The sequence below is a fragment of the Aquarana catesbeiana genome, linkage group LG05 (genome assembly GCF_042186555.1).
Source record: "Aquarana catesbeiana isolate 2022-GZ linkage group LG05, ASM4218655v1, whole genome shotgun sequence".
Lineage (NCBI taxonomy): Eukaryota > Metazoa > Chordata > Amphibia > Anura > Ranidae > Aquarana > Aquarana catesbeiana.
This window is the reverse complement of record NC_133328.1, coordinates 263,501,967-263,528,302: the sequence shown is the minus strand read 5'-3', so window position 1 is coordinate 263,528,302 and position 26,336 is coordinate 263,501,967. Positions and strand designations below refer to the sequence as shown.

At 42.4% G+C, this 26,336-nt stretch overlaps 1 protein-coding gene across 4 annotated transcripts in view; it reads right to left on the bottom strand.

Moving 5' to 3' along the window:
- MARCHF6 (membrane associated ring-CH-type finger 6) overlaps positions 1-26,336 on the bottom strand; it is a 1,314,422-nt gene that overhangs the window by 277,279 nt on the left and 1,010,807 nt on the right. For all 4 annotated transcript variants that reach the window (XR_012244456.1, XM_073630743.1, XM_073630744.1 and 1 more), the window contains 2 exons: positions 21,151-21,352; positions 12,244-12,313 (listed from right to left, as the gene is read on the bottom strand). Coding sequence is in view for 3 of the 4 variants with exons in the window: in XM_073630743.1 (XP_073486844.1) it covers positions 12,244-12,313; positions 21,151-21,352 (272 nt within the window). In the remaining variant the exon portion in view is untranslated. The remainder of the gene's footprint in view (positions 1-12,243; positions 12,314-21,150; positions 21,353-26,336) is intronic.

The window sequence follows — 26,336 nt, the reverse complement described above, 5'->3', positions numbered from 1 at the left end:
CCAACAATACAGACCTGATCACGGATGTGGAAATACGGGGCAATTTAGGTAACAGCGATCACAGGTCAATTAGTTTCAGTATAAATCACACAAATAGGAAACATGAAGGGAACACAAAGACACTGAATTTCAAAAGAGCCAACTTCCCTAAACTACAAACCTTGCTAAAAGGCATAAATTGGGATAAAATATTAGGAACAAAGAATACGGAGGAGAGATGGGTTTGCTTTAAGAGCATATTAAATAAGGGCATTAGCCAATGTATCCCATTGGGTAATAAATTTAAAAGAGCGAACAAAAATCCTGGATGGCTTAACTCCAATGTAAAAATGCATATAAAAGCAAAGGAGAAGGCCTTAAAAAAATGCAAGGTTGAGGGATCTTCCTCAGCATTCAGACTTTATAAAGAATGCAACAAGAAATGTAAGGGTGCAATTAGGACGGCTAAGATAGAACATGAAAGACACATAGCGTAGGAGAGCAAAAAAAATCCCAAGAAATTATTTAAGTATGTAAACAGTAAAAAAGGGAGGATAGACCATATGGGCCCCATAAAGAATGAGGAAGGGCATCTGGTTACAAAGGATAGGGAGATGGCGAAGGTATTGAATTTATTCTTCTCCTCAGTCTTCATGAGTGAATCGGGGGGCTTCAGTAACCAAAACTGCAGTGTTTATCCTCATAACACATCACAGGAAGCACCTCCATGGTTAACAGAGGACAGAATTAAAATTAGACTTGAGAAAATTAACATTAATAAATCACCGGGACCAGATGGCTTGCATCCGAGGGTACTTAGGGAACTCAGTCAAGTGATTGCCAGACCGTTGTTCCTAATTTTTACAGACAGTCTATTGACTGGAATGGTACCAGCTGATTGGAGAAAAGCCAATGTAGCACCAATATTTAAAAAGGGCCCAAAATACATCCCTGGGAATTACAGACCAGTTAGCCTAACATCAATAGTATGTAAACTCTTGGAGGGGATGATAAGGGACTATATACAAGATTTTAGTAATAAGAATGATATCATTAGCAGTAATCAGCATGGATTCATGAAGAATTGTTCTTGCCAAACCAATCTATTAACCTTCTATGAGGAGGTGAGTTGCCGTCTAGATAAAGGAAGGCCCGTAGACGTGGTGTATCTGGATTTTGCAAAAGCATTTGACACAGTTCCCCATAAACGTTTACTGTACAAAATAAGGTCCGTTGGCATGGACCATAGGGTGAGTACATGGATTGAAAACTGGCTACAAGGGCGAGTTCAGAGGGTGGTGATAAATGGGGAGTACTCAGAATGGTCAGGGGTGGGTAGTGGGGTTACCCAGGGTTCTGTGCTGGGACCAATCCTATTTGTTTATAAATGACCTGGAGGATGGGATAAACAGTTCAATCACTGTATTTGCAGACGATACTAAGCTAAGCAGGGCAATAACTTCTCCGCAGGATGTGGAAACCTTGCAAAAAGACCTGAACAAATTAATGGGGTGGGCGACTACATGGCAAATGAGGTTCAATGTAGAAAAATGTAAAATAATGCATTTGGGTGGCAAAAATATGCATGCAATCTATACACTGGGGGGAGAACCTCTGGGGGAATCTAGGATGGAAAAGGACCTGGGGGTCCTAGTAGATGATAGGCTCAGCAATGGCATGCAATGCCAAGCTGCTGCTAATAAAGCAAACAGAATATTGGCATGCATTAAAAGGGGGATCAACGCAAGAGATAAAACGATAATTCTCCCACTCTACAAGGCTCTGGTCCGGCCGCACCTGGAGTATGCTGTCCATTTCTGGGCACCAGTCCTCTGGAAGGATGTACTGGAAATGGAGCAAGTACAAAGAAGGGCAACAAAGCTAATAAAGGGACTGGAGGATCCTAGTTATGAGGAAAGGTTGCAAGCACTGAACTTATTCTCTCTGGAGAGGGGATATGATTTCAATTTACAAATACTGTACTGGTGACCCCACAATAGGCATAAAACTTTTTCGCAGAAGAGAGTTTAATAAGACTCGTGGCCACTCATTACAATTAGAAGAAAATAGGTTTAACCTTAAACTACGTAGAGGGTTCTTTACTGTAAGAGCGGCAAGGATGTGGAATTCCCTTCCACAGGCGGTGGTCTCAGCGGGGAGCATTGATAGCTTCAAGAAACTATTAGATAATCACCTGAATGACCGCAACATACAGGGATATACAATGTAATACTGACACATAATCACACACATAGGTTGGACTTGATGGACTTGTGTCTTTTTTCAACCTCACCTACTATGTAACTATGTAAGTATGGGGTGAGCAGTGCATGTTTTAGAGCATTGGGGAAAATGCCAGAGGTGAGGGAAATATTGAAGATGTGAGTTAGAGAGTGTAGGATAGAGTCAGAGGGCGACCTTAGTATTTGCGAGGGAAAAGGGTTCAGGGGGCAGGTGGTTAGGTGGGCGTTAGAAAGGAGTTTAGCAACTACATCTGTAGTAGCAGATTTGAATAAGGGGAGTGTCAATTGTACCTGTTGATATGGGGTCGTAACTGGGGGAGATACCTGTAGAGTGGAGATTTCATCCCGGATTGTATCAATCTTGTTTTTGAAGTGATTAGCAATCTCCTGGGAAGTGAGTGAGTCAGTGGGTGGAGGCAGTAGAGGACGAAGTAGAGAGTTGAAGGTACAGAAAAGTTTACGGGGACTGGATGAGAAGGTGTTAATAAGAGTTGTAAAATAGGTCTGCTTGGCAGTGTGGAGGAAAGAATAGTATTTTTGGAGGGCAGATTTGTATTGGTTCAAGTCTTTGAGAGACTTGGTCTTGTGCCACAGAAGCTCAAGAGCGGGACTACATTTTTTGAGAATTTTAGTGTTATCTGTTTGCCAGGGTTGTAGGGGTCGAGGCATGATTCTGCGTGTAGTGAGAGGAGCGAGCTCGTCCAGGGTGGAGGACAGGGATTTATTGTAGATGGAAGTGGCTTGGTTGGGGAAGGACAGGGGAGAGATTTTGTCATAGAGGTGGTCAGTAGCAGAATAGAGGAGAGAACACTTGAAGTTGTGAAAGTTTCTACGGGTGATGGTTAGGCGATTGGAGGGAAAGGTGGTGGAAGAAAGGGAGAGAGAGAAACGAATAAGGTGATGGTCAGAGAGAGGAAAAGTATTGTTTGAGAAGTTGCATGGAGTGCAAAGGTAGGAGAATACAAGGTCAAGGGTGTTGCCATCAGAGTGAGTAGAAGCCTGTACCCATTGCTTCAGGTCAAATGAAGAGGTTCGACTAAGAAGTTTAGAAGTAGCAGGAGTGTTTGTAATAGCAGGGATGTTGAAATCACCAATAAGGATTGTGGGAATATGTTATGCTCACTACTACCCAGATATTCATTAGTAAAAAGCTCTGCATGGTTTGAGAGTACCAGGTCCAGAATATCATCATTTCTATTTTTGCCTATACCAAGTGGTTAGTTATTTTATGGCTCAGAATGAAGTTCTCTCTGATAGTCAAAAATTATTTATTATACATTTTCTGGAGTTTGACACACAATTACTTTTGGTTTGGTAAAACAGGCATGGCGATGGGGACCAAATATGCCCTGATCACAGCAAATCTGTTTTATGGCTATTTGCTTCTTCCCCAGCCATAACAGCCAGGGAAAGTGACAGCCAAAACCAGAAGTGAGGTAATCCAAGTAATCTCCGGTTTGCAGTTGCTACAGGAAATAAGCTATTTGCAGGTCTGCCTTCCCTCTGTAGTATAATATGGGTTTAATTTTGTATATAGTTTTATATATATATATATATATATATATATATATATATATATATATATATATATATATATATATACACGCACACACACATACACTATTAGGGTTGAGATATTGTCCAGGCCTGTCTGGTATGACCAGACCAGCTACTAGCTAATGATTCTTTGCTATGATAATTTTATGCAAGAGAACCTTGGATCTTGAGAGCCAGTCTAAACAGTTCAAAGATAGGTGGTTTGCAAATTTGCAAAGGATTATGGAGTGCAAGTGGTCTGGTCAGACTTAAAAGGAATCGTGAAGATCAAGGAAGACAAGTTAAAATGTTTATGTCTTTGAATATGAATGCAATTAGGCCATTAGCAATGAAAGCAACAATTTATTATGATAACTGAACACCAAAAGGGGTCGTATTTATTGTTTATGGTAAATAGCATTCTTCAAATGGTAACTTGTTCATCTAATTAGTAGTTAGGAAATTTCTGGACAATTTTGATTAGATTTTATGACTGCAGCTGTCCACAGCCACGCATTATCTGTCACCCAGAAGATCAAAGGGGCTACTAAAACTGGCCAATCAGATTGCTTGACCTTATTATTGAATGGGAAAAATGTGCATATTAGGGAAGGCTCTTTTGGCTAAGTTATGACAGGAGAAACTGGGTTCTCTGAAGGTGGCTGATTGTTGCATGAATATTCCAAACACCATCTACCCCGTCTGTTCATATTTATGCAACATTTAGACACCTTCAGAAAACCCAGTTTCACCTGTCATAACTCTGCCAAAAGAACCTTCCAAGATATACACATTTTCCACATTCAGTAATAAGGTCAAGCAATCTGATTGGCCAGTTTTAGTAGCTCCTTTGATCTTCTGGGTGTCAGACATGCCTCTTGGTTGTGGACAGCTGCAGTAATAAAATCAAATTAAAGTTGTCTAGAAATTTCCTAACCACCTGATTAATTAGATTGGCCCTCTTGCACAAAATTAACATAGCAAAGTCATTAGCTATCCGTTTGTTATGTAGAATATACAGTAGCTGATCTGTATGTGTGTGTGTGTGTGTGTGTGTGTGTGTGTGTGTGTGTGTATATATATATATATATATATATATACACACACACACACACACAGTGGATATAAAAAGTCTACACACCCCTGTTAAAATGTCAGGTTTCTGTGATGTAACGTGACCTATAAACTGTACAACTCAATTGAACAACAAACTGAAATCTTTAGGTGGGACACCGGGTGATGTTGACCACACCCCCTTATTACGTCACAGTCCCAGCATGCCCAGTGACTGTGACGTTATAAGGGGACGGGGTCACCGCCTATATAAGTCATCGCGCACCGCTCAGACAGCATTACAACGGGAGAGAGCGTCGTGCCAACATCGGAAGAAGAGAAGAGGGAAGAAGATGACGCAGAAGTCCGGGCCACCACTAGCAAAAGAGCGGCAGACGATAGCGGAGGAGCCGGCAGAAGAACCGCACACCGGGAGAAAAGGTCGAACACCGGGAGAAGAGGCCGGAGAGCGGGAGAAGAGGCCGGAGAAAGCAGCGAAGTTGGAAAAAGACCCCCGAAGTCGGAAGAAGACCCCCAGAGCTGTCTAATAAATTACTTTAAAAACCTGTCTAGTGTGTTTTTTTTCTATTGACACTTTTTCCCTAGGTGAATAGGTAGGGGTACGATGTACCCCATACTAATTCACATAGGGTGGGGGGCCGGGATCTGGGGACCCCCTTATTAAAGGGGGCTCCCGGATTCCGATAAGCCCCCCACCCTGCAGACCCCGACAACCAACGGCCAGGGTTGTCGGGAAGAGGCCCTTGTCCTCATCAACATGGGGACAAGGTGCTTTGGGGTGGGGGGGGCACAGGGCGCCCCCCTCCCTCATGTTGAGGGCATGCGGCCTGGTACGGTTCAGGAGGGGGGGCACGCTCGCTCGTCCCCACCCCCTTTCCTGACCGGCCGGGCTGCGTGATCGGACAGGGGTCTGGTATAGATTTTGAGGGGACCCCACGCCGTTTTTTCAGTGTAGGGGGTTCCCCATAAAATCCATACCAGACCTAAGGGCCTGGTATGGCCCATGACGGGGCTCGCAAGGTGTCAATTTCGCTGTTAAAAACGGCGAGATTGACTTCCTTTTCTAGTCCTGTCGTACCCGAGTCACGTTCAAAATAAACGGACTTGTTCATGTGTGGGTAAGTCCGTTCATTTGGAAAGTCCGTCGTAACTCTGTCGGGAAGACCGGCGGACATAGTCTGCCGCAAAGCCGTCTGTAGTCCGGTCGTGTGTAGGCAAGTCCATTCGTAAAAAAAAAGTCCGGCGGAAGTCTGTCAAAAGTCCGTCGGACCAGTCCGGTCGGAAAGTCCGTCGGACCAGTCCGGTCGGAAAGTCCGTCGGACCAGTCCGGTCGAAAAGTCAGACCGTGTGTACGTTGCATTTGTGTCGTTGTTATGCTGAAAGATGAAGTTCCTCTTCATGTTCAGCTTTCTAGCAGAAGCCTGAAGGTTTTGTGTCATTATTGACTGGTATTTGGAACTGTTCATAATTCCCTCTACCTTGACTAAAGCCCCTGTTCCAGCTGAAGAAAAACAGCCCCAAAAAACTATGCTGCCACCACTATGCTTCACTGAGGGTATGGTGTTCTTTTGGTGATGTGCAATGTTTTTGGAACAAACCTATCTTTTGGAATTTGGCCAAAAAGTTCAACCTTGGTTTCATCAGACCATAGCACATTTTCCCACATGCTTTTGGGAGACTTCAGATGTGTTTTTGCAAAATTTAGCCGGGCTTGTTTTTTTTTCTTGGTAAGAAAAGGGTTCCGTCTTGCCACTCTACCCCATAGCCCAGACATATAAAGAATACGGGAGATTGTTGTCACATGTACCACACAGCCAGTACTTGCCAGATATTCCTGCAACTCCTTTAATGTAGCTAAAGGCCTTTTGGCAGCCTCACTGACCAGTTTTCTTCTGGTCTTTTCATCAATTTTGGAGGGACGTCCAGTTTTTGGTAATGTCACTGTTGTGCCATATTTTCTCCACTTGATGAAGATTGTCTTCACTATGTTCCATGGTATATCTAATGCCTTGGAAATTCTTTTGTACCCTTCTCCCTGACTGATACCTTTTAACAATGAGATCCCTCTGATGCTTTGGAAGCTCTCTGCGGACCATGGCTTTTGCTGTAGGATGTGACTAAGAAAATGTCAGGAAAGACCTACCAGAACAGCTGAACTTTATTTGGGGTTAATCAGAGGCTCTTTAAATGATGGCAGGTGTGTACTGACTCCTATTTAACATGAGTTTGAATGCGATTGCTTAATTCTGAATACAGCTACATCCCCAGTTATAAGAGGGTGTGCACACTTATGCAACCACATTTTAGTTTTTTAGTTTTATTTTCCCCCCTAAAATATTTCAGTTTGTTTTTCAATTGAGTTGTACAGTTTATAGGTCACATTAAAAATGGAAAAAGTTCTGAAATTATTTATCTTTTTCTCATTTTTTTACATCACAGAAACCTGATATGTTAACAAGGGTGTGTAGACTTTTTATATCCACTGTATATATATATATATATATATATATATATATATATATATATATATATATATATACACATATATACACACACAAAATATACTACACCCTCTACCTGGTGACACTTGGGCACAGGTAGGATAGTGGAGTCTGGATACATGGCTGGGTGATGGATGCACGTTCCCGGGGCCTGTGGTCCATCTCAGCTGGTAAACAGTCCCCCTAATCTTCTCTAATCTTCTACGGGGATCTACAGTTCAGGCTTGGAAAGGAGACAGAGGTATTGTGACGTGGGATGTAGACAATCTTTGGAGGCCACAGCCGTTGATAAGTATGAATCTCCTAAGAGGGGGGTAGGATCAGTTGGGCCATTTTAAAGTGGCAAACGGGATAACTGCATTTTATTTAAAAGTGCACCTATCCTTTAAAATCTTTTGTAAAAACTTTAATGTCCATAGTCTAGACACAGGTGCACAGGGAGGAATAGCAAACATGTAAAATAAATGTAGGATTTACAATACACTAAGTGCCCTTAGACCCCCATACACACTTTCTGCAGATTTTTGGCTTCCGATTTACCAAAACCATATAATATGAGGTCAAACCTTAAGAGTTTCAATTTGTATGCAATGAGGCAGGCCCTTGCACTACATGTTTTTGGTAAATCTGAAGACAAAAATCAGCAGAAAATCTAATAATGTGGGGCCTTATGTTTTGTCTCCTGTCCAAGGAACTATGTGACTGTCTTATTTGTGTTTGAAACTAAACTCATGATATATATTTGATCAAAAACTTAGAAAGTGCCTATTGATAAATTTACACATATTGCTGCACAGTCTTCGGTGCACAGGAGGAAAGCTCTATGCAAAACGTTTTCCAGTAAAATCGAGGATTGACTGTCCATTCACACTGTCAGGATACTTCTATATAAAATTATAAAAAAGAATTAACTATGATTTTGCAATGACTAAATCTGCCCTTCTCCTGAACCATTTAAAACAAAGACAGGAAGAAAACGCCTCAAGGAACTGGTTCTTCAGACAATCACGTTAACAAAGCTTAATCAATGCAAATGTATTGTTAAGTTTACGCAACTACTCAACCCCAGCTGACAATGCTGGGATGACCTAATGTTTAAGGTCAAAAAAATTAAAATGTCTTTGATTAAGGGAAAGCCAGGTCACCAGATGGTGTGTGTAATATATATATATATATATATATAAAAAATGCTGTTATATTCAATAATTGATGTATGCTAGAAGTTATCCACCAAAAATAACACATAACCAAGAAGGCACCATCATACAAGGACATGAAATATTACTATCCACATATTGTGAAAGAACTTGGCAACAAATATTATAAAGGGGGGGGGGGGAGTTTATTTGTTGTGCCCCATGAAAATATGACAGCCACAGCATACTTATTAAAGGTCTCAATTTCTTATAACCAGCAAGGTACACGATATGGGGACAGCGAATCAAAGAGTTATGAAGGCAGGCAATCATTTAATCACAGTAATGTGAAACATATTAAAATACAGTTCATAATGATACCAAGATGCGATTATTATACAACTGCAATTACCACTAGTAGGCAGATGAGAAAAGGTCAGTTACCGCCCAAATTTGGAACCAACCAATCATGAGTTAGTAAACATAACGGGGGGGGGGGGGTTACTAATTCAACAATAGTACTCCACCCTATAAAAGAAAAAAAAAAACAGACAAGAATTATTAGAGAGGTGCACACACCCACACTCTGATACACTTTCTGGATGATTGAGAATTATTTTGACTGTTTTTGAACGTTTTCCCAAATAGTCTGTCTATATTGTATGTTGAAACCGTGTTGGGGTAAATTGTTGAAACCATGTTGGGGTAAATTTGGTATAGACCTGTATTGCAGCTAAATTGGCTATAGTGGTGTCCCAGTTAAATCGTTTATTTTTTACCCTAATTTAACAGCTCTTTTGAAGTTAGGACTTCTTTTAAATTTTAGTAGCAATTTTCTTTTTGGCTCTTCAAGATATTTTCCTCTCTCTCTTCAAGCCTCAGAGAGTCAGAAATTGTCTCAAGAGTGATAAGGGATCTTATTTTTTATTATTTTAAAGCACGGTTAATCACCCTTTTACAGTTAGTTGGGGCTGTCCCAGGTTTATCCTTGATATTTAAGAGAAATTACTTTCCTATTGTGTTGATGTCCTTTGATTGTGTGTGTGAAATATAAATCACCAGTAATTCTGGTTTTGTATGGAATTGTATAATTATACTTGTTTATTAATAAATTATATTTACTTATTAATTTAGATGGGAGATACTTATACATTGGTAAGAAATCACCATCGATTAAAGAACTCAGGAAATTGCTGCGGTATACTATTGAGTGTCTGAGCAAAATTTATATCGTTATTAACCACTTCAATACCAGGCACTTAGACACCTTCCCGCCCAGACCAATTTTCAGCTTTCAGCGCTGTCGCAATTTGAATGACAATTGCGCGGTCATGCTACACTGTACCCAAACAAATTTTTTATTATTTTGTTCCCACAAATAGAGCTTTCTTTTGGTGGTATTTGATCACCTCTGCGGTTTTTATTTTTTGCGCAACAAAAAAAAATTTTGAAAAAAAACACGTTTTTCTTTGTTTCTGTTAAAACTTTTTGTAAATAAATATGTTTTCTTCTTCAATGACGGGCACTGATATGGCTGCACTGACGGGCACTGATACGGCGGCACTGATGGGCACAGATGAGGTGGCACCGATGAGGTGGCACTGATGAGGTGGCACTGACGGGCACTGATGATGGGCACTGATAGGCGGCACTGATAGGCACTGATAGGTGGCACGGATGGGGGCTCATAGGTGGCACGGATGGGCACTTATAGGTGGCACTGATGGGCACTCATAGATGGCATTGATGGGCACTCGTAGGTGGCATTGATGGTTACTTATGGGTGGCACTGATAGTTGGCACAGATGGGCACGGATGGGCACTGATGGGCACTGACAGGTGGCATGAATGGACACTGATGGGTGGCACTGATGGCATTGCTTATTTGCAGTGATGCTCCTAAGGGTGGCATTGCTGGGCATCACTGCAACATAATTGTGCCAATCAGTGCCCATTTGTGGGCACTGATTGGCACAGATTTGGCACACTGGGCACATGTGGATGGCCATGGGGTACATACCTGGCCATCCACATGTTGCCCCTTCCCTGGTGGTCCTAGTGGCGATCCCTGGTGGTCCAGTGTGGTGATCTGCGGGGGGGCTGCGCTGATAAACAATCAGCGCAGACCCCCCCTGCCAGGAGAGCCGCCGATCGGCTCTCCTCTACTTGCGTCTGTCAGACGCGAGTGAGGAAGAGCCGATCAACGGCTCTTCCTATTGACAGCGTGATCAGCCGTGATTGGACACGGCTAATCACGTGGTAAAGAGCCTCCGCCGGAGGCTTTTTACCAAGATCAGTGTAGCGGTGTGTCAGACTGACACACCGCTCCACCGATCGCCGCGATGCGCGCCCCCGGGGCCGCGCTGCGGCATGTTATCCTGCTGGACGTCATATGACGTCCAGTCAGGATAACAGAACCACTTCCCGGACGTCAATCCGCTATAGGGCGGGCTGGAAGTGGTTAAGTTATTTATTAATTGCCGTATTCGGCTGGAGGCACTGCATATCTACTACATTTATAATTCAGACACCACCATTTTATTTATAATTTACCATTCACCAAAACCCTCCTTTTTATTTAATTAAATATCCCTAATATTTATTATCATTACATTTTTATACCAAACATTCAACACAACACTTTCTATAACATTTTGATATTTGTTCAAAGTGGCAAGCTGCCTTGATTCCCAATGGGAAATATCAAGATTTGGGAAGAAGTAGCTCACCCTTGACTTTTTAATAATAAAATAAATAAAATGTAAATAAAATTAAATATTGCAGTGCCATCTACTTAGGGGTTTCTAGGACACTGTATAAACTGTACATAGGTATGTAAAAAAGAGGACAATCCTGTGAGCCACCAGTTCCTAGATGCTAAAATGTAAATAAAATTACCGAAAGCTGCTAGCGTTACACACGTCACATATATCGTGCAAAGACAATTATAAATATATATACGCTGCACTAAAAGGTATGTATAAGAAGTGCACAGTGAATAATTGATCTCAAAATTAAATAAATATTAAACCAGTGAATTATAAATGTTAATACACATATCATACTATGGATAATATAATTAAAGTGCTTAGTGCATAACTGTGTATTACAAACCACAAAATAAAAATATTAAAAAATCAGCAATATATCAAAGTGCTTCTGTGCTTTCATACAGTGTGCAAATAAGTCAATGATGACTGTGCTTTCATGCAGTGTCCAAATAAATCAATGATGACCTGCTGAAACGGCTTGGATCACACCTTTTGGATGACACAGACTTTTATCAATACTGGATTAGTGACGCAATTGGTCGCTGCTTACCTGCACATGAGCACTTTGTTATATGATCATATCACCTACAGCATTGTGTTTCAGCACGGTCATCATTGATTTATTTGGACACTGCATGAAAGCACGGTCATCATTGACTTATTTGGACACTGTATGAAAGCACAGAAGCACTTATATATTGCTGTTGTTTTAATATTTTTTATTTTGTGGTTTGTAATACACAGTTAGGCACTTTAACTATATTATCCATAGTATGATATATGTGTATCAACATTTATAATTCACTGGTTTAATATTTATTTAATTTTGAGATCAATTATTCACTGTGCACTTTTTATACATATCTTTTAGCGCAGCAAAGGAGACAACTGTGACAGAGCAAGGTACACTTTTTCCAGCATATAACCTTGGAGTGACATCTTCTAGCATTACATAACATGGTTAAATAATTTAATTTTAAGAGTGACAAAGGTACATGCTTACCTGGTAATGTAAGGCATACTAGACTAGCAATCAGTAATGTAACACACATGAAAATTATTAACAGAAGGATCTAGGGAAAAAAAAACAAAAAAAAAAACGCCTGAGTAAAACACAGAACAAAACACAAGACAAAGTTTTACATTTATGAAATTCAAAATAAAACTGCATAATATTTTTAAAAAATGGTCTTATTTATTGATGTCATGTATTACTTTCACATTAAGCCCTGGTTCACATTGATGCAATTTGGCATGCAATTTGACATGTCAAATAGGCGGCAATTTCTGTGTCCGAATCGGTGCGGCACCGCACTGATTCCCAAAGGTAGTTTCTGTACTACTTTTGCCGATTTTGGGGTGCAAATTCCATTGGCATCTGTGCAGAAACCCACACAGATGACTCTGAAATCTCCCCCGAAATTCAGATGAACTCGCACAATTTCATTCCCGCAGTCAGTGTGAACCAGGGCTAAAGGGAATGTGAAATGCAGTGTTTCTCAAAGTGTGGGATTTGCACCACACCCCCTCCCTCACTAAGTGGACTGGACTGGGATGTACAGTATAGTTATGTCTAAAGACGTCCAGCAGCCACAGCCATGTGGGATTTAGGTTACTGTGCAGGTTGTGCTTACTGCTGTGCTGGGGCATGTTGTACACAAAAAATAGCTCTGTGTCAGTAACAAAACTATGCTGTTCTTGGGTTGGACTGAGATTCTGGAGATGATGCTTGATTGATGTTTATTAGTTTCTTTAATGTTTTAGTTTCAGTGATGTAGTAATGGATTATAGAAGTATGACTAATCCAAAAAAATGTATAAAGGTGGGGTGTGGGGAATGAAAATGAAATTGCTTCCAAAAAGGTGTGTGAACTGATAAGTTTGAGAACCAGTGGTGTAGTGGTTTTGGACATACTGTATATTCTTTAACCACCTCACTATCAGAATGTTACACCCCTCATTACCAGGATATATTTTCAGTTTTCAGTGCTGTGATAGTTTAAATGACAATTACCTAGGCATGCAACACTATAACAAAATTAAAAGTATATAACATTTTTAAGACAGAGCTTTATTTTGATGGTATTTAGTAACCACTGGGTTTTATTTTTACAAAATAAAGGAAAAAATACAAAATATTGAAAAAATAATAAAAATAAATGTTTCGAGACTTTTCTGTAAAAAAATATATTTTTAAAAAAATACCAGTACAGTACAAACACCAATGAAATTACTCTGTTACTTTTTGCCACAATTTTTTGAAAATTAACAATTCTGGTAGTGAAGTGTTTAAGGCCTGCATTGCCTTTAAGTCACCCACTGATGCCAAGTAGAAATCTTCAGTTGTTAGTGGAAGAAAGTTCCCTGGAGGATGAAAATGGATTGCACTGGTAATATAGTCAGGAAAAAAGTAACACATTTTAGAATGCCATTTTCTCTTACTAGTGTGTGCCGTAACATTTAAGGGATGAACCCTTCATGATATATCTTGTCTAATCCACCTAGCAGTGATGCAGGGAGAAGCAAGAAAACCCTTATGGGAACCCTTAAGCCTAGTACACACCAGTGGCGGCCCATCCATACGGGGCGCAGCCCCCCTAATCTACATGCAGGGCGTCAGATGTATGAATTTCAATGTTTTTTTTTTTTTTTAATTAGGCTCTAAGTGGCTTCAAAAAAAGAGCCCACCCACTTGACAATAGCGAATTGAAGTGGAAGTCCATTAAACAATTAAATTGTTCTATTAATTATATGTTAAATATCTTTATCTTTGACATTATTCATTTTCTGTTTAGCCGATTGTCAAGCTTAGAAAGTCTAATCAAAGCCAGGCAATCAGCTTCTTCCTGTTCTTCAGGGACAACCTTACTTCCTTATTTCTGAATTCTGCATGGGGCCTCTCACTTCCTGAAAACATTGTCCTTCTCTTCTACACAGGCATGCCTACTGTTCATTCTAACCAACCCTGTCTTCCCAGCCCCGCCCAGATCCCTCCTATCCTTTTTAAACAGACATGCCTAGACCTGCCCAGTCCCGTCCCCATCCCGCCCAGATTACAATGCAACATGCTGCAAATTTTCTACAGTGTACATGTGGTTGTTTCTGTATGGCGCTGTGATGGGCACTGTGTGCATGGTGTGGCACACACCCAGCTGAGGTAGCTACATGTGAGTAATGAGTTTAAGGCTCCGTTTCCACTAGTGCAACTTGTCATGCAACTTTGGACACAAAGTCGCATGACAAGTCACAGCCCATTGATTTCAAAAGCAAACGTTCCCATCTATGCGCCTTTGAAAATCAGCGACTTTGAAAAGGTGCTTGCACTACTTTGATGCAACTTTTGATGCAACTTTGATCCAGAGTGTAAAGTTGGATCAAAGCTGCATTCAAAGTTGCACTCTAAATCGCACAGCTTTGGAGTCACACTAGTGGAAACATAGCCTAAGGCTAGAGTGCGACTTTAGAGTGCGATTTTAATGCAACTGGGTGCAGATTTGATCCAACTTTACACTCAGCAACTTTACAAGTCGCTGATTTTCAAAGTCACATAGATGGAAACGGGTGCCATTAAAATCAATGGGCTGTAACTTGTCATGCGACATTATGTGTCCAAAGTCGCATGACAAGTCATACTAGTGGAAACGGAGCCTTAGCGTGGTTGCCTGTACTATGATCATTGTAGACTGTGAGCTGAGACCCCAGAGCACTTCCAGCTACTCTGACAGTTCCCCTCCCCTGTGTCCAGCTCGCTTCTCCTGTGCATAGCTATACTGTCTAGGTTCATTGCACCTCCCCCCTGTGTCCTGTGTGGATGGGGCTTTTTATTTCTTAATTTTCTCATGAATTACGATGTACAATGAGAGAACACTGGGCAGGAACGTATGATCAGCTCCTCCCATCCTGTATAAGCCCACTGGCTGCACAGGAACAGTGTCCCTCCCAGGAAGTGATGTCACTAGCTTTCAGTAACCACATCCACTGGCTGATTTTAGTCTCAAAAGGAAGTAGAACTGAAGTTATGTGAAGGCACTGGATACTACAAAAAAGAAAAAAAAAAGGTAGTAAAACTGGGATCTTTTCATTTTGAGGCATAAGGCTGAACTTAACTTACAATAATGATTGCAGGGGAGAATTTAAGTGCTCGGGTGGACTACCAGTTTAATATTCGCTATTTTACACGGGGTGTGGCTTGGACATGCGAGCGTGAGGTCGCATCTCCGGTGACCTCCTGTTTCCACACGGGATTTTGCCGCTTTAACAGAGGGACTTCGCCACTGCACACCATAGCGACAGCATGCCTAGGCGTCGGAGAGCCTCCTCACAGCCGGCCCGAGCTGTCACATCTCGCTCAGGAGCCCTGGACTCTTACTTTGCCAGTGGTCCCAGGCCGCAAAAAAAGAGTGCCAAGATGGCGCTGGATCGCTGCCCATTGTCCACGGCCTCTTCTTCCTGCTCAGACCCACAGCCCTCTCCACTGCATCGCCGGGACCAGGTACAGTGCCACGGCCATGCTCCCTCTCATGCCTCGGCCCCATTGTCACATGCAGACTCCCTGCTGGAAGACCGTCTCCCACAGGGTGGGGGTGCTTGCGGCGATCGCTGTCTTCCCATTTGTCTCCCCCCCCCCAGGGGGATGGGTGGCGTTAGTTTGCCGCCACTAGTACACACGATCAGTATTTTTGAGTTGAATGAAAAAGAGCCTGACAGCTCTGGTCAGATCCGATGTACTAACAATCCGATGTTAGCACAGCGATCTCCCCAGCTAAGTTATTGTGTTCTGACAGGGGGATGTGTACCAAAACACTCCAGTCAGTGCTCTCAGCCATTGGCTGAGAATGCTGATCGGGAGTCGGTCGGCTGCTGGTTTTCCAGCATGGTCATTAGACAGATGCCGGCTGCAATACACATGGGCCGAATGGTGGATTTTTTTTTGTTAACCGGTCGATGCCTGCTGGGACACGGGTAAGCGACATTGCTCCCTCCCCTTGTTTATATATTAAAATACATTATAACCATAATAAAAGCTTTTTCATTGTTCATGCTTTTCTGCAATTGCATTGTGTTTTGATTACCTGTTAATTAATTTGCAGATACCTTCCTGATGAAGTGGCCACCGTCTGCGAAACTAGTCGAGGTGCTATCTGTCTTTAAATTGTCCCACTGCTTTTTCCCCCTGTATTCGGGGTTGGTTATGTTGGTGATATATATGAATTGTCATCATTTTTAATGTGTAATTGATCATGTATTTGCATGAATAAAACCTTTTATAGTTTTATTTTTTTCACCTTTGTACCTTTGTTATATACGGGTATTTTACTGCTCTACCGTACCGCGATAGTCCAATTGCCCCCATGTCCTTTTGGTAGCCTGGTTGGGGACCAGGCTCCCAACCTTCCATTCATAGATTTCTGGATGATAGTACGAGTTCTTCAATCCCTATCATTAGTTACTAAATATAGAGGCCACACCCATTTTTTTTTTTTTTTAGGAGGAAGAAAAAGCTTATCTGGGTTACAGTCAGCATATATAAACTGTTCCAATAACGAGTGGAGAGGAAAGGCATGTAATTAATTAATATGTAATTAATATGTATTGATACATAAATAAATGATAATTAACCCCTAACCTTAAAAAAAAAAAAAAAAAAAAATTATAAAAAATAATAATAAAAACACCCAAACCCGAAAAAAAAAATAATATATATATTAAAGCGGAGTTCCACCCAAAAATGGAACTTCCGCTTTAAGTGAAGGTGAGCCCCAGACATGCAACAATTGGCATGTTGTTTTTTTTTTGGGGGGGGGGGGTGGATACTATTTTTAGAGGCATCTAGCTCTCACTTCCTCCCGGGGCTCTGCGGCGCCGGAAGGAAGTTCACCTCTCACCCCTCCCTCCATGCAATCTTCTGCGAGATGTCACAGGTCCCAGAAGATTGTCCGGCCAATCACAGCACGCAGCTCCACAGCCAGGCGCCCACAGTCAGAATGCCGGCGCCGCGGAGAGGAGGGGGAGAGGGCTTAGTTCGCCCGCATCGCTGGACCGTGGGACAGGTGAGTGTCTGATTATAAAAAGTCAGCAGCTACACTTTTTGTAGTTGCCTTTTATATGGGTGGAACTCCGCTTTAATAATAATAATAATAGTAGTAGTAATTTATTTATTTTGTGTTAGGTGTTAATTATTTATTATTATTTTTATTTTTTTAAGGGTTAGGGGTTAATAATTTACTATTAGTATTCATTTATTAAATGTATTTATTTATGATTATTTTTATTTATTTGTGTATTTTACATTTATTTATTCATAATTATTATTATTAGTAGTAGTAGCAACACCTTAACTCTAAAAAAAAAAATAAATAAAAATAAATAACCCTATGTCTGGAAGCTAGTTCACCTAAAACTAATTTTCTTACAGCTAATGCAAAATCTTCTGCAGCTAATAAACGTTTACTGTACAAAATAAAGTCCGTTGGCATGGACCATAGGGTGAGTACATGGAAACTGGCTACAAGGGCGAGTTCAGAGGGTGGTGATAAATGGGAAGTACTTGGAATGGTCAGGGGTGGGTAGTGGGGTTACCCAGGGTTCTGTGCTGGGACCAATCCTATTTCATTTGTTCATAAACGACCTGGAGGATGGGATAAACAGTTCAATCTCTGTATTTGCAGACGATACTAACCTATGCAGGGCAAAAACTTCTCTGCAGGATGTGGAAACCTTGCAAAAAGATCTGAACAAATTAATGGGGTGGGCAACTAAATGGCAAATGAGGTTCAATGTAGAAACATGTAAAATAATGCACTTGGGTGGCAAAAATATGAATGCTATCTATACACTGGGGGGAGAACCTCTGGGGGAATCTAGGATGGAAAAGGACCTGGGGGTCCTAGTAGATAATAGGCTCAGCGATGGCATGCAATGCCAAGCTGCTGCTAACAAAGCAAACAGAATATTGGCATGCATTAAAAAGGGGATCAACTCCTGAGATAAAACGATAATTCTCCCACTCTACAAGACTCTGGTCCGGCCACACCTAGAGTATGCTGTCCAGTTCTGGGCACCAGTCCTCAGGAAGGATGTACTGGAAATGGAGCGAGTACAAAGAAGGGCAACAAAGCTAATAAAGGGTCTGGAGGAATCTTAGTTATGAGGAAGGGTTGCGAGCACTGAACTTATTCTCTCTGGAGAAGAGACGCTTGAGAGGGGATATGATTTCAATATACAAATACCGTACTGGTGACCCTACAATAGAAATAAAACTTTTTCGCAGAAGAGAGTTTAACAAGATTCGTGGCCACTCATTAAAATTAGAAGAAAAGAGGTTTAACCTTAAACTACGTAGAGGGTTCTTTTCTGTAAGAGCGGCAAGGATGTGGAATTCCCTTCCACAGGCGGTGGTCTCAGCGGGGAGCATTGATAGCTTCAAGAAACTATTAGATAAGCACCCGAATGACCGCAACATACAGGGATATACAATGTAATATTAACACATAATCACACATAGGTTGGACATGATGGACTTGTGTCTTTTTTCAACCTCACCTACTATGTAACTATGTAATACTAAGTCTTCTGCAGCTACTGCTCATACAGCTAATGCTCATGCACATGTACCAGCACACAGACAAGCTCAGGCTAATATCTAGTGTAAACTGACACGTAGGAGCCACCCTGTTGTCTTACCATATATGACCCCAGCTCCTCTTGACTACGTCTCTGACTGTGGCAGTCACCTGCTATCAAGCTACTGGCACCCGTGCTTCTTCTGAGCCTTGTACATACAAATTTGTTTGGGTACAGTGTAGCATGACCACGCAATTGTCATTCAATTTGCGACAGCGCTGAAAGCTGAAAACTGGCTTGGGCAGGAAGGTGTATAAGTGCCTGGTATTGAAGTGGTTAATGTTTGCCATGTAAGGCTTTAACCACCTCCAGACCAGCCACTGAAGTAAAACAGCCGTTACTGTTTGGGTGCACACATTAGACAGCATAGATCATGGGCAAACACAGAGCCAATCAGAATGGCGCTACTCCTTGTGATGGTTTTATATCCGAAAGTCATCCCTTTTCTTTCACAACAGAAGGGGAGGAAGGTGGATCCACAGTCTTATGAAAGAAGAAAGGCTGCAGCAAGAAAGAAGGCTTGCAAATCAGGGTGATCACCAATGTTGTGGGATTGTTTCTTGGGGGGGAGGGCTGGGGAATAAATCCCTAGTTGACTAAGTTTATTATTTTTTTTTTTTCTCTCTCTCTTGATTTTTTGGCACACATGTCAAAAATCTGAATTTTTTTTTGCTAGGAATTACTTCAAATTTCCTAACATGTTTATGCCATAAAATTACATGCACCGATGGCATTGCAAAAAACGATGATACTCAAACTCTTCCAGGGGCAATGCTTTAAAAGATTAATAGTTTAGAGTTAACAATGAATTATTATGGGGTGTTAAAATGCCACAGATTACCAATGATTGTGGTATTGTGCTTTTTTTTTGGGGGGGGGGGGGGAGAGGTTCTAGAGCTACTGATAGCCAATGATTGTGGGATTGTTTTGGGCTGGGAAGGCAGGGTTAAAAGTGTATTGGTCTCATGTATGAAATCTAACCACAGCACACAATGCAATTTCAATGCAATTCAATTTCATCCTCCAGGGAACTTCCTTCTATTTATGATGGAGTAACAGAAGGGTTGCACTTGGCTTCAGTGGGTGACTTTTAAAGGCTAAGCATTCCTTAACCACCTCATTATCAGCATGTTTCCTAATTTCCAAAAATGCATTACAAAAAAAAAAATAAAACAACACATTTGGGTGTTCACTTTCCACTTAAAACCCACCAGGAAAAGAAGAGGGTGTACCATGCTATATTAGAATGTTTAACCACTTGCTTTCTGCCCTATAGCAGTTTTATGTGATCCTGCACTTCCGGGTAGCAGGTGCGAATGCAAGCCACCGGCTCGTTTCCACTGTGATTATACACAGCGGGAGCCGATCAGCAGGTACCACAGACTTGATGTCCGCCAGCACTCACCGGTCATCCTGCAGACAGACAGGATGGTGGTCTGCCTAGGGAAGGCATGGATCCTGTGTCTCTACAAAGCAGGGACAAGGATCCAGGTCTTTCGCTAGTTAAAGCACCTCCGACTCTGTAGTAAAACAAAGGCTAGCCACACAGTTAACCCTGTGATCGCGCCTGATGTTAATCCCTTCCCAGCCAGTGTCATTAGTACAGTGACAGTGCATATTTTTTTATCACTGGTCACTGTACTAGTGTCACTGGTCCCAAAAAGTGTCAGTGTCCGAATGTCCGCCACAATATTGCAGTCCCGCTATAAGTCGCTGATCGCCACCATTACTAGGAGTAAATATATAAATAAAAATGCATAAAAATATCCAATTATTTTTCCACGCTTTAACTTTTGTGCAAACCAATCAATATACGCTAACTGGGATTTTTTTTACCAAAAATATGTAGCAGAATACATATTGGCCTAAATTTATGAAGAATTTTGATGTTTTTCATTTTTTTATTGAATATTTTTTTAGAAAGTAAAAAAAAAATATTTTTTTTCCCCCTAAATTGTGGGTCTTTTTTTGTTTATAGCGGAAAAAATAAAAACCGCAGAGGTGATCAAATACCACCAAAAGAAAGCTCTATTTGTGTGGAAAAAAAGACATACATTTTATTTGTGTACAGCGTCACACGGCTGCGCAGTTGTCAGTTAAAATAACCCAGTGCTCTATCACAAAAAAATGGCCTGGTCATGAGGGGAGGAGCTTTCAAAGGTCCAGTGGTTAATAAAACAAAACTTGCTCATTCATTCTGGTTCATTCAGAAGTTACTACTGCTTTCTTTTTAAGTGTTAAGAAAACTATTGCATTCTGTAGACTTGAACTGCAAATTATAAAATTACCCTGAGAGGAAATCTATCTGGCCTGTGGTATGGCTGATACCCTACTGGGCCTCCTTGTTGAAGAATGGCTTGATGGGCAGCATGCAGACCTTCCCCGACGATAGGTGCAGCATTGTTCCGAGCATTGTGATTGTTCCCAGCATGTTGATTAACATTGTTCTCACTTTCATCTTGGTCTCCAAGCAGGTAAGAGTGTAGGTCACTATATAATTCAAGCACAAAGTATAATTTTTTTGTCAAAAACATGTTAACATTGTATATAATGAAAATAAAATAATAAACTATAAAACAAAGGGTTCAGTCCGATATTATCACAAAACCAGTTTGATTAATACATAAAAGAAGATTACCGTTATGAATACAGTACATTGAATCTGCTCCCTAAGCCAAACAGCAATTTTCTTAGTTTAACATTAAAGAAAAATCCATCAGGGATCGTAAGACCATTCTAAAAAATGCAGATATAAAACCCATATTAATGCAGCACTGTATTCAATAACCCTCTCTCTATCAGAGCAGTTTTTGCAATTTTTTGCACACAATTTAAAATGCACATTTTAGTTAAACCCCCAAAATATTTATACAAAATATTGTTTCTGAATCAGTAAGGAGATAAACTGGTCTTCAGTATTTACAAGAAAAATACCAGCTCCCAGACACTGTGCTCTACCGCTATATGCAGTTGACCCACTTTGTCGACTCATTCCAACGAAGCGCTAGCAGGTCATGTGATAAACGGTCGGGTTATATTTCCGCTGTATATTAATTATGGCACAACCATTTAAACAGCCATATTATTATTGTTATTCAGGATTTACATAGCGCCAACAGTTTGGGCAGCGCTTTACAACGTGGGTGCAGACAGTACAGTTACAATACAATGCAACACAGGAGGGATTGGAGGGCCCTGCTCATTAGAGCCTACAATCTAGAATATGCTTAAAGGAGAAGTATGGGAATCAGTTATTGTCCCCTTTTATACTTACCTAGGTGGATGCAGCATCGACCGATGCTGCATCTGTCCCCTGGCGTCTCTACATGAGAACCAAGTAATCGAACACCGCCCATGGCTCGGTTTTCTCGGCTCCCCAAGCAGAGAGCTGCTGACTGCCAATTATCAGCTTTCCTGCTCTGCTCCTCCATGCTCACTGGAGTGCTGAGCTGTGGAGGGGCAGGGAGCGGCCGTCTCAGCAAGCCATCAGTCCATGCGGGATGACGTGGTGCCTGGACTGATCTGTGTGACATCAGCAGAGAGTGGACTTTAGAACACTCTCTGCTGAAAATGGGTCACAGGAGTGCAAAACAAATTGCACTCCTGTGACTCATAGGAGAAGCCCAGCCAAACAAGCTCAGGCTGGACTTCTCCTTTAAAGGGGAATGTGATATGAATCTGGAAATAGAATTCAACATCATAGTTGCCAACATTGTAAAAAAAATTATAGGGATACCTTTTTTGTCTGTAGGCAGAGTCTTATTGTAATTAGAGGGAAGAGCATTCATTTATAGGTGTGACGTAGCAGGGAAAGAAAAATGTGGCTCGCCAAGCGCGCTGCAGCAAAAAAATGGGTGTGGTTTAAACTAAATATTGGGTGTGGCTTCCAACTAATCTCCGACTTCAATATCCCTCAGTCGTATTCTTTTTGTTTCCTTCAACTCTCCCATGCCTTCAGCTGTCAATTCTCTGGCTCTCCTCTACAACTAGTCCAATCTGCCTTAGAGAAGCTTCTTAGGTTGGACTGCACAAAGAATGCTGCATCTAAATTGTATCTTCACTTAACAATTGCCTCTCTCCCTGATTTAGAGAAATTAAGATCAAAATGGTCTAAGGATATCTCTGAACTTAATGAGGATGATTGGGATAATATATGGGACTCTCCCTTCAACTCACTCATCTCCTTGAGAGACAGACTTATTCAGTTTAAGATACTCCACAGGGCATATTACAACCCCCATATATTAAATAAAATTAATTCAGACTCTGCTCCTGGTTGTTGGCGATGTGGGGAGATTCCTGGAGATTTTACCCATATATTCTGGACTTGTCCAGCTATCATAAGGTATTGGGAAGAAATACTAGCTTTTATATTCAAAATAACATATATCCCCTTGCAACGATCAATGCCAATATGTATTCTAGGTCTGATAGAGCAATTTATCCCTACGACAGCAGGGCGTACTTTGGTGGGGCTGCTTTTGTTCTATGCTCGTAAAGCTATAGCTCTCAGCTGGAAGAAAACCACCCCCCCCCCCCCCATCGCTGACTTTGTGGAAACAACTCATTAATAATAGCTTACCATTATACAAAGAAACATATATAAATAGGGGTTGTCTCCTCAAATATGAAAAGGTTTGGTCCAAATGGCTCAAGGACCCCTCTACAGCCTCCTAGAGGAATATGACTCTTTGTAATCTCTCCATTAGTTATTGGGCTCTAGGTGTACATATGTAACACGGGATAACACCTTTCTTTAAAATTCAATTGGCATAGGAACCAGGTATGACCTATGTATGTATGTATGTATGTATGCAGGTTTTTTTTTTTTTTTTTGTGTTTTGTTCTTTATGTATATAGTTTCTTTAATTGCTGCAAGTATTCATTTTTGTTTGTTGTCTGTTTTTTTGAAAAAAAAAAAAAAAATAAAATAAATAAATAAATAAAAAAAAACACAAATATTGGGTGTGGCTTAAAGGGGGTGTGACTCAAAAGGGGTGTGGTTAGAGACTGAGATGAACAAGGGATGGAGGGAGAAAGAAAGGGAGAGAGAGAGAGAAGGAAGGAAAGAAAGAGAGATGAGGGATAGCAGGCCCAGATCCTACACCACAATAGAAATATGTGCATTTATGAAAGTTTAACAATCAGCAGAAAAATGATACTCCAAACACCTGATGTAAGTGCTTCAATCACCCCGACACCAGGGTTGTTATGTTGTCCGAATGATTGAAACACATTTTTTCTACTATTACATTGTAATATAAAATGAAATAGGTCAACTCACCATAATGCAGAATCAGTGGGAGCCCTGAGTGTGTCACTTGCGACCGACGCCTGCCACCAGATGCTATCAGGCATTCCGGTAGAGTCCCTTTTTACACCAGACACTCCCGACAGAGTCTCTCCTTGCATCAGGTGTATCCCACTTACATCAGATGTCCCTCAGCGGTGTCCCCCCTTACATCAGGTGTCCCTTGGCGGAGTCCTTCCTTGCACCAGGTCTCCCCTAGTGGAGCCCCCCCTTACATCAGGTGTCCCAAAGCGTTGTCCCCCTTACATCAGGTATCCATCAGCGGAATCCCTCCTTACATCAGGTGCCCCTCAGCGGTGTCCCCCTTTCATCAGGTGTCCCTCAGTGGAGTCCCCCCTTACATCAGGTTTCCCTCGGGGGTGTCACCCTTACATCAGGTGTCCCTCGGGGGTGTCCCACTTACATCAGGTGTCCCTCAGTGGTGCCCCCCTCCTTACATTAGGTGTCCCTAAGCAGTGTCCCGCTTACATCAGGTATCCATCAGCGGAGTCCATCCTTACATCAGGTGTCCCTCAACAGAGTCCCTCCTTACATCAAGTGTCCCTCAGCGGTGTCCCCCTTACATCAGGTGTCCCTCAACAGAGTCCCTCCTTACATCAGGTGTCCCTCAGCGGAATCCCTCCTTACATCAGGTGTTCTTCAGCGGTGTCCCCCTTATATCAGGTGCCCCTCAGTGGTGTCCCCCTTACATCAGGTGTCCCTCAACGATGTCCCCCTTACATCAGGTGTCCCTCAGCGGAATCCCTCCTTACATCTGGTGTCCCTCAGCGGTGTCCCCCTTACATCAGGTGCCACTCAGCGGTGTCCCCCTTACATCAGGTGTCCCTCAGCGGAATCCCTCCTTACATCTGGTGTCTCTCAGTGGTGTCCTCCTTACATCAGGTGCCACTCAGCGGTGTCCCCCTTACATCAGGTGTCCCTCAGCGGAGTCCCCCTTACATCAGGTGTCCCTCAGCGGAGTCCCCCTTACATCAGGTGTCCCTCAGCGGAGTCCCCCTTACATCAGGTGTCCCTCAGCGGAGTCCCCCTTACATCAGGTGTCCCTCAGCGGAGTCCCCCTTACATTAGGTGTCCCTCAGCGGAGTCCCCCTTACATCAGGTGTCCCTCAGCGGTGTCCCCCTTACAACAGGTGTCCCTCAGCGAAATCCCTCCTTACATCTGGTGTCCCTCAGTGGTGTCACCTTTACATCAGGTGTAATCCCTCCTTACATCTGGTGTACCTCAGTGGTGTCCCACTTACATCAGGTGTCCCTCAGTGGTGTCCCCCTTACATCAGGTGTCCCTCAGCGGTGTCCCCCTTACATCAGATGTGCCTCAGCAATGACCCCTGTACATTAGGTGTCCCTCAGAGGAATCACTCCTTACATCAGGTGTCCCTCAGTGGTGTCACCCTTACATCAGGTGTCCCTCATCGGTGTCCCCCAGTGGAGCCCCCCCCTGACATCAGGTGTCCCTCAGCAATGTCCCCGTACATCAGGTGTCCCTCAGCGGAATCCCTCCTTACATCTGGTGTCTCTCAGTGGTGTCCTCCTTACATCAGGTGCCACTCAGCGGTGTCCCCCTTACATCAGGTGTCCCTCAGCGGAGTCCCCCTTACATTAGGTGTCCCTCAGCAGAGTCCCCCTTACATCGAGTGTCCCTCAGCGGAGTCCCCCTTACATTAGGGGTCCCTCAGCGGTGTCCCCCAGTGGAGCTCCCCCTTACATCAGGTGTCTCCCTTAGCGGTGTCCCCCTTACATCAGGTGTCCCCCAGTAGAGCCCCCCTCCTTACATCAGGTATCCCTAAGCGGTGTCCCCTTTACATCAGGTATCCATCAGCGGCGTCCCTCCTTACATCAGGTGTCCCTCAGTGAAGTCCCTCCATACATCAGGTGTCCCTCAGCGCAGACCCTCCTTACATCAGGTGTCCCTCAGCGGTGTGCCCCTTACATCAGGTGTCCCTTAGCGGTGTCCCCCAGCGGTGTCCCCCTTACATCAGGTGTCCCTCAGCGGAATCCCTCCTTACATCAGGTGTCCCTCAGTGGTGTCACCCTTACATCAGGTGTCCCTCGGTGGTGTCCCCCTTACATCAGGTGTCCCTCAGCGCAATCCCTCCTTACATTAGGTGTCCATAGCGGTGTTCTCCTTATATCAGATGTCCCCCTTACATCAGGTGTCCCTCA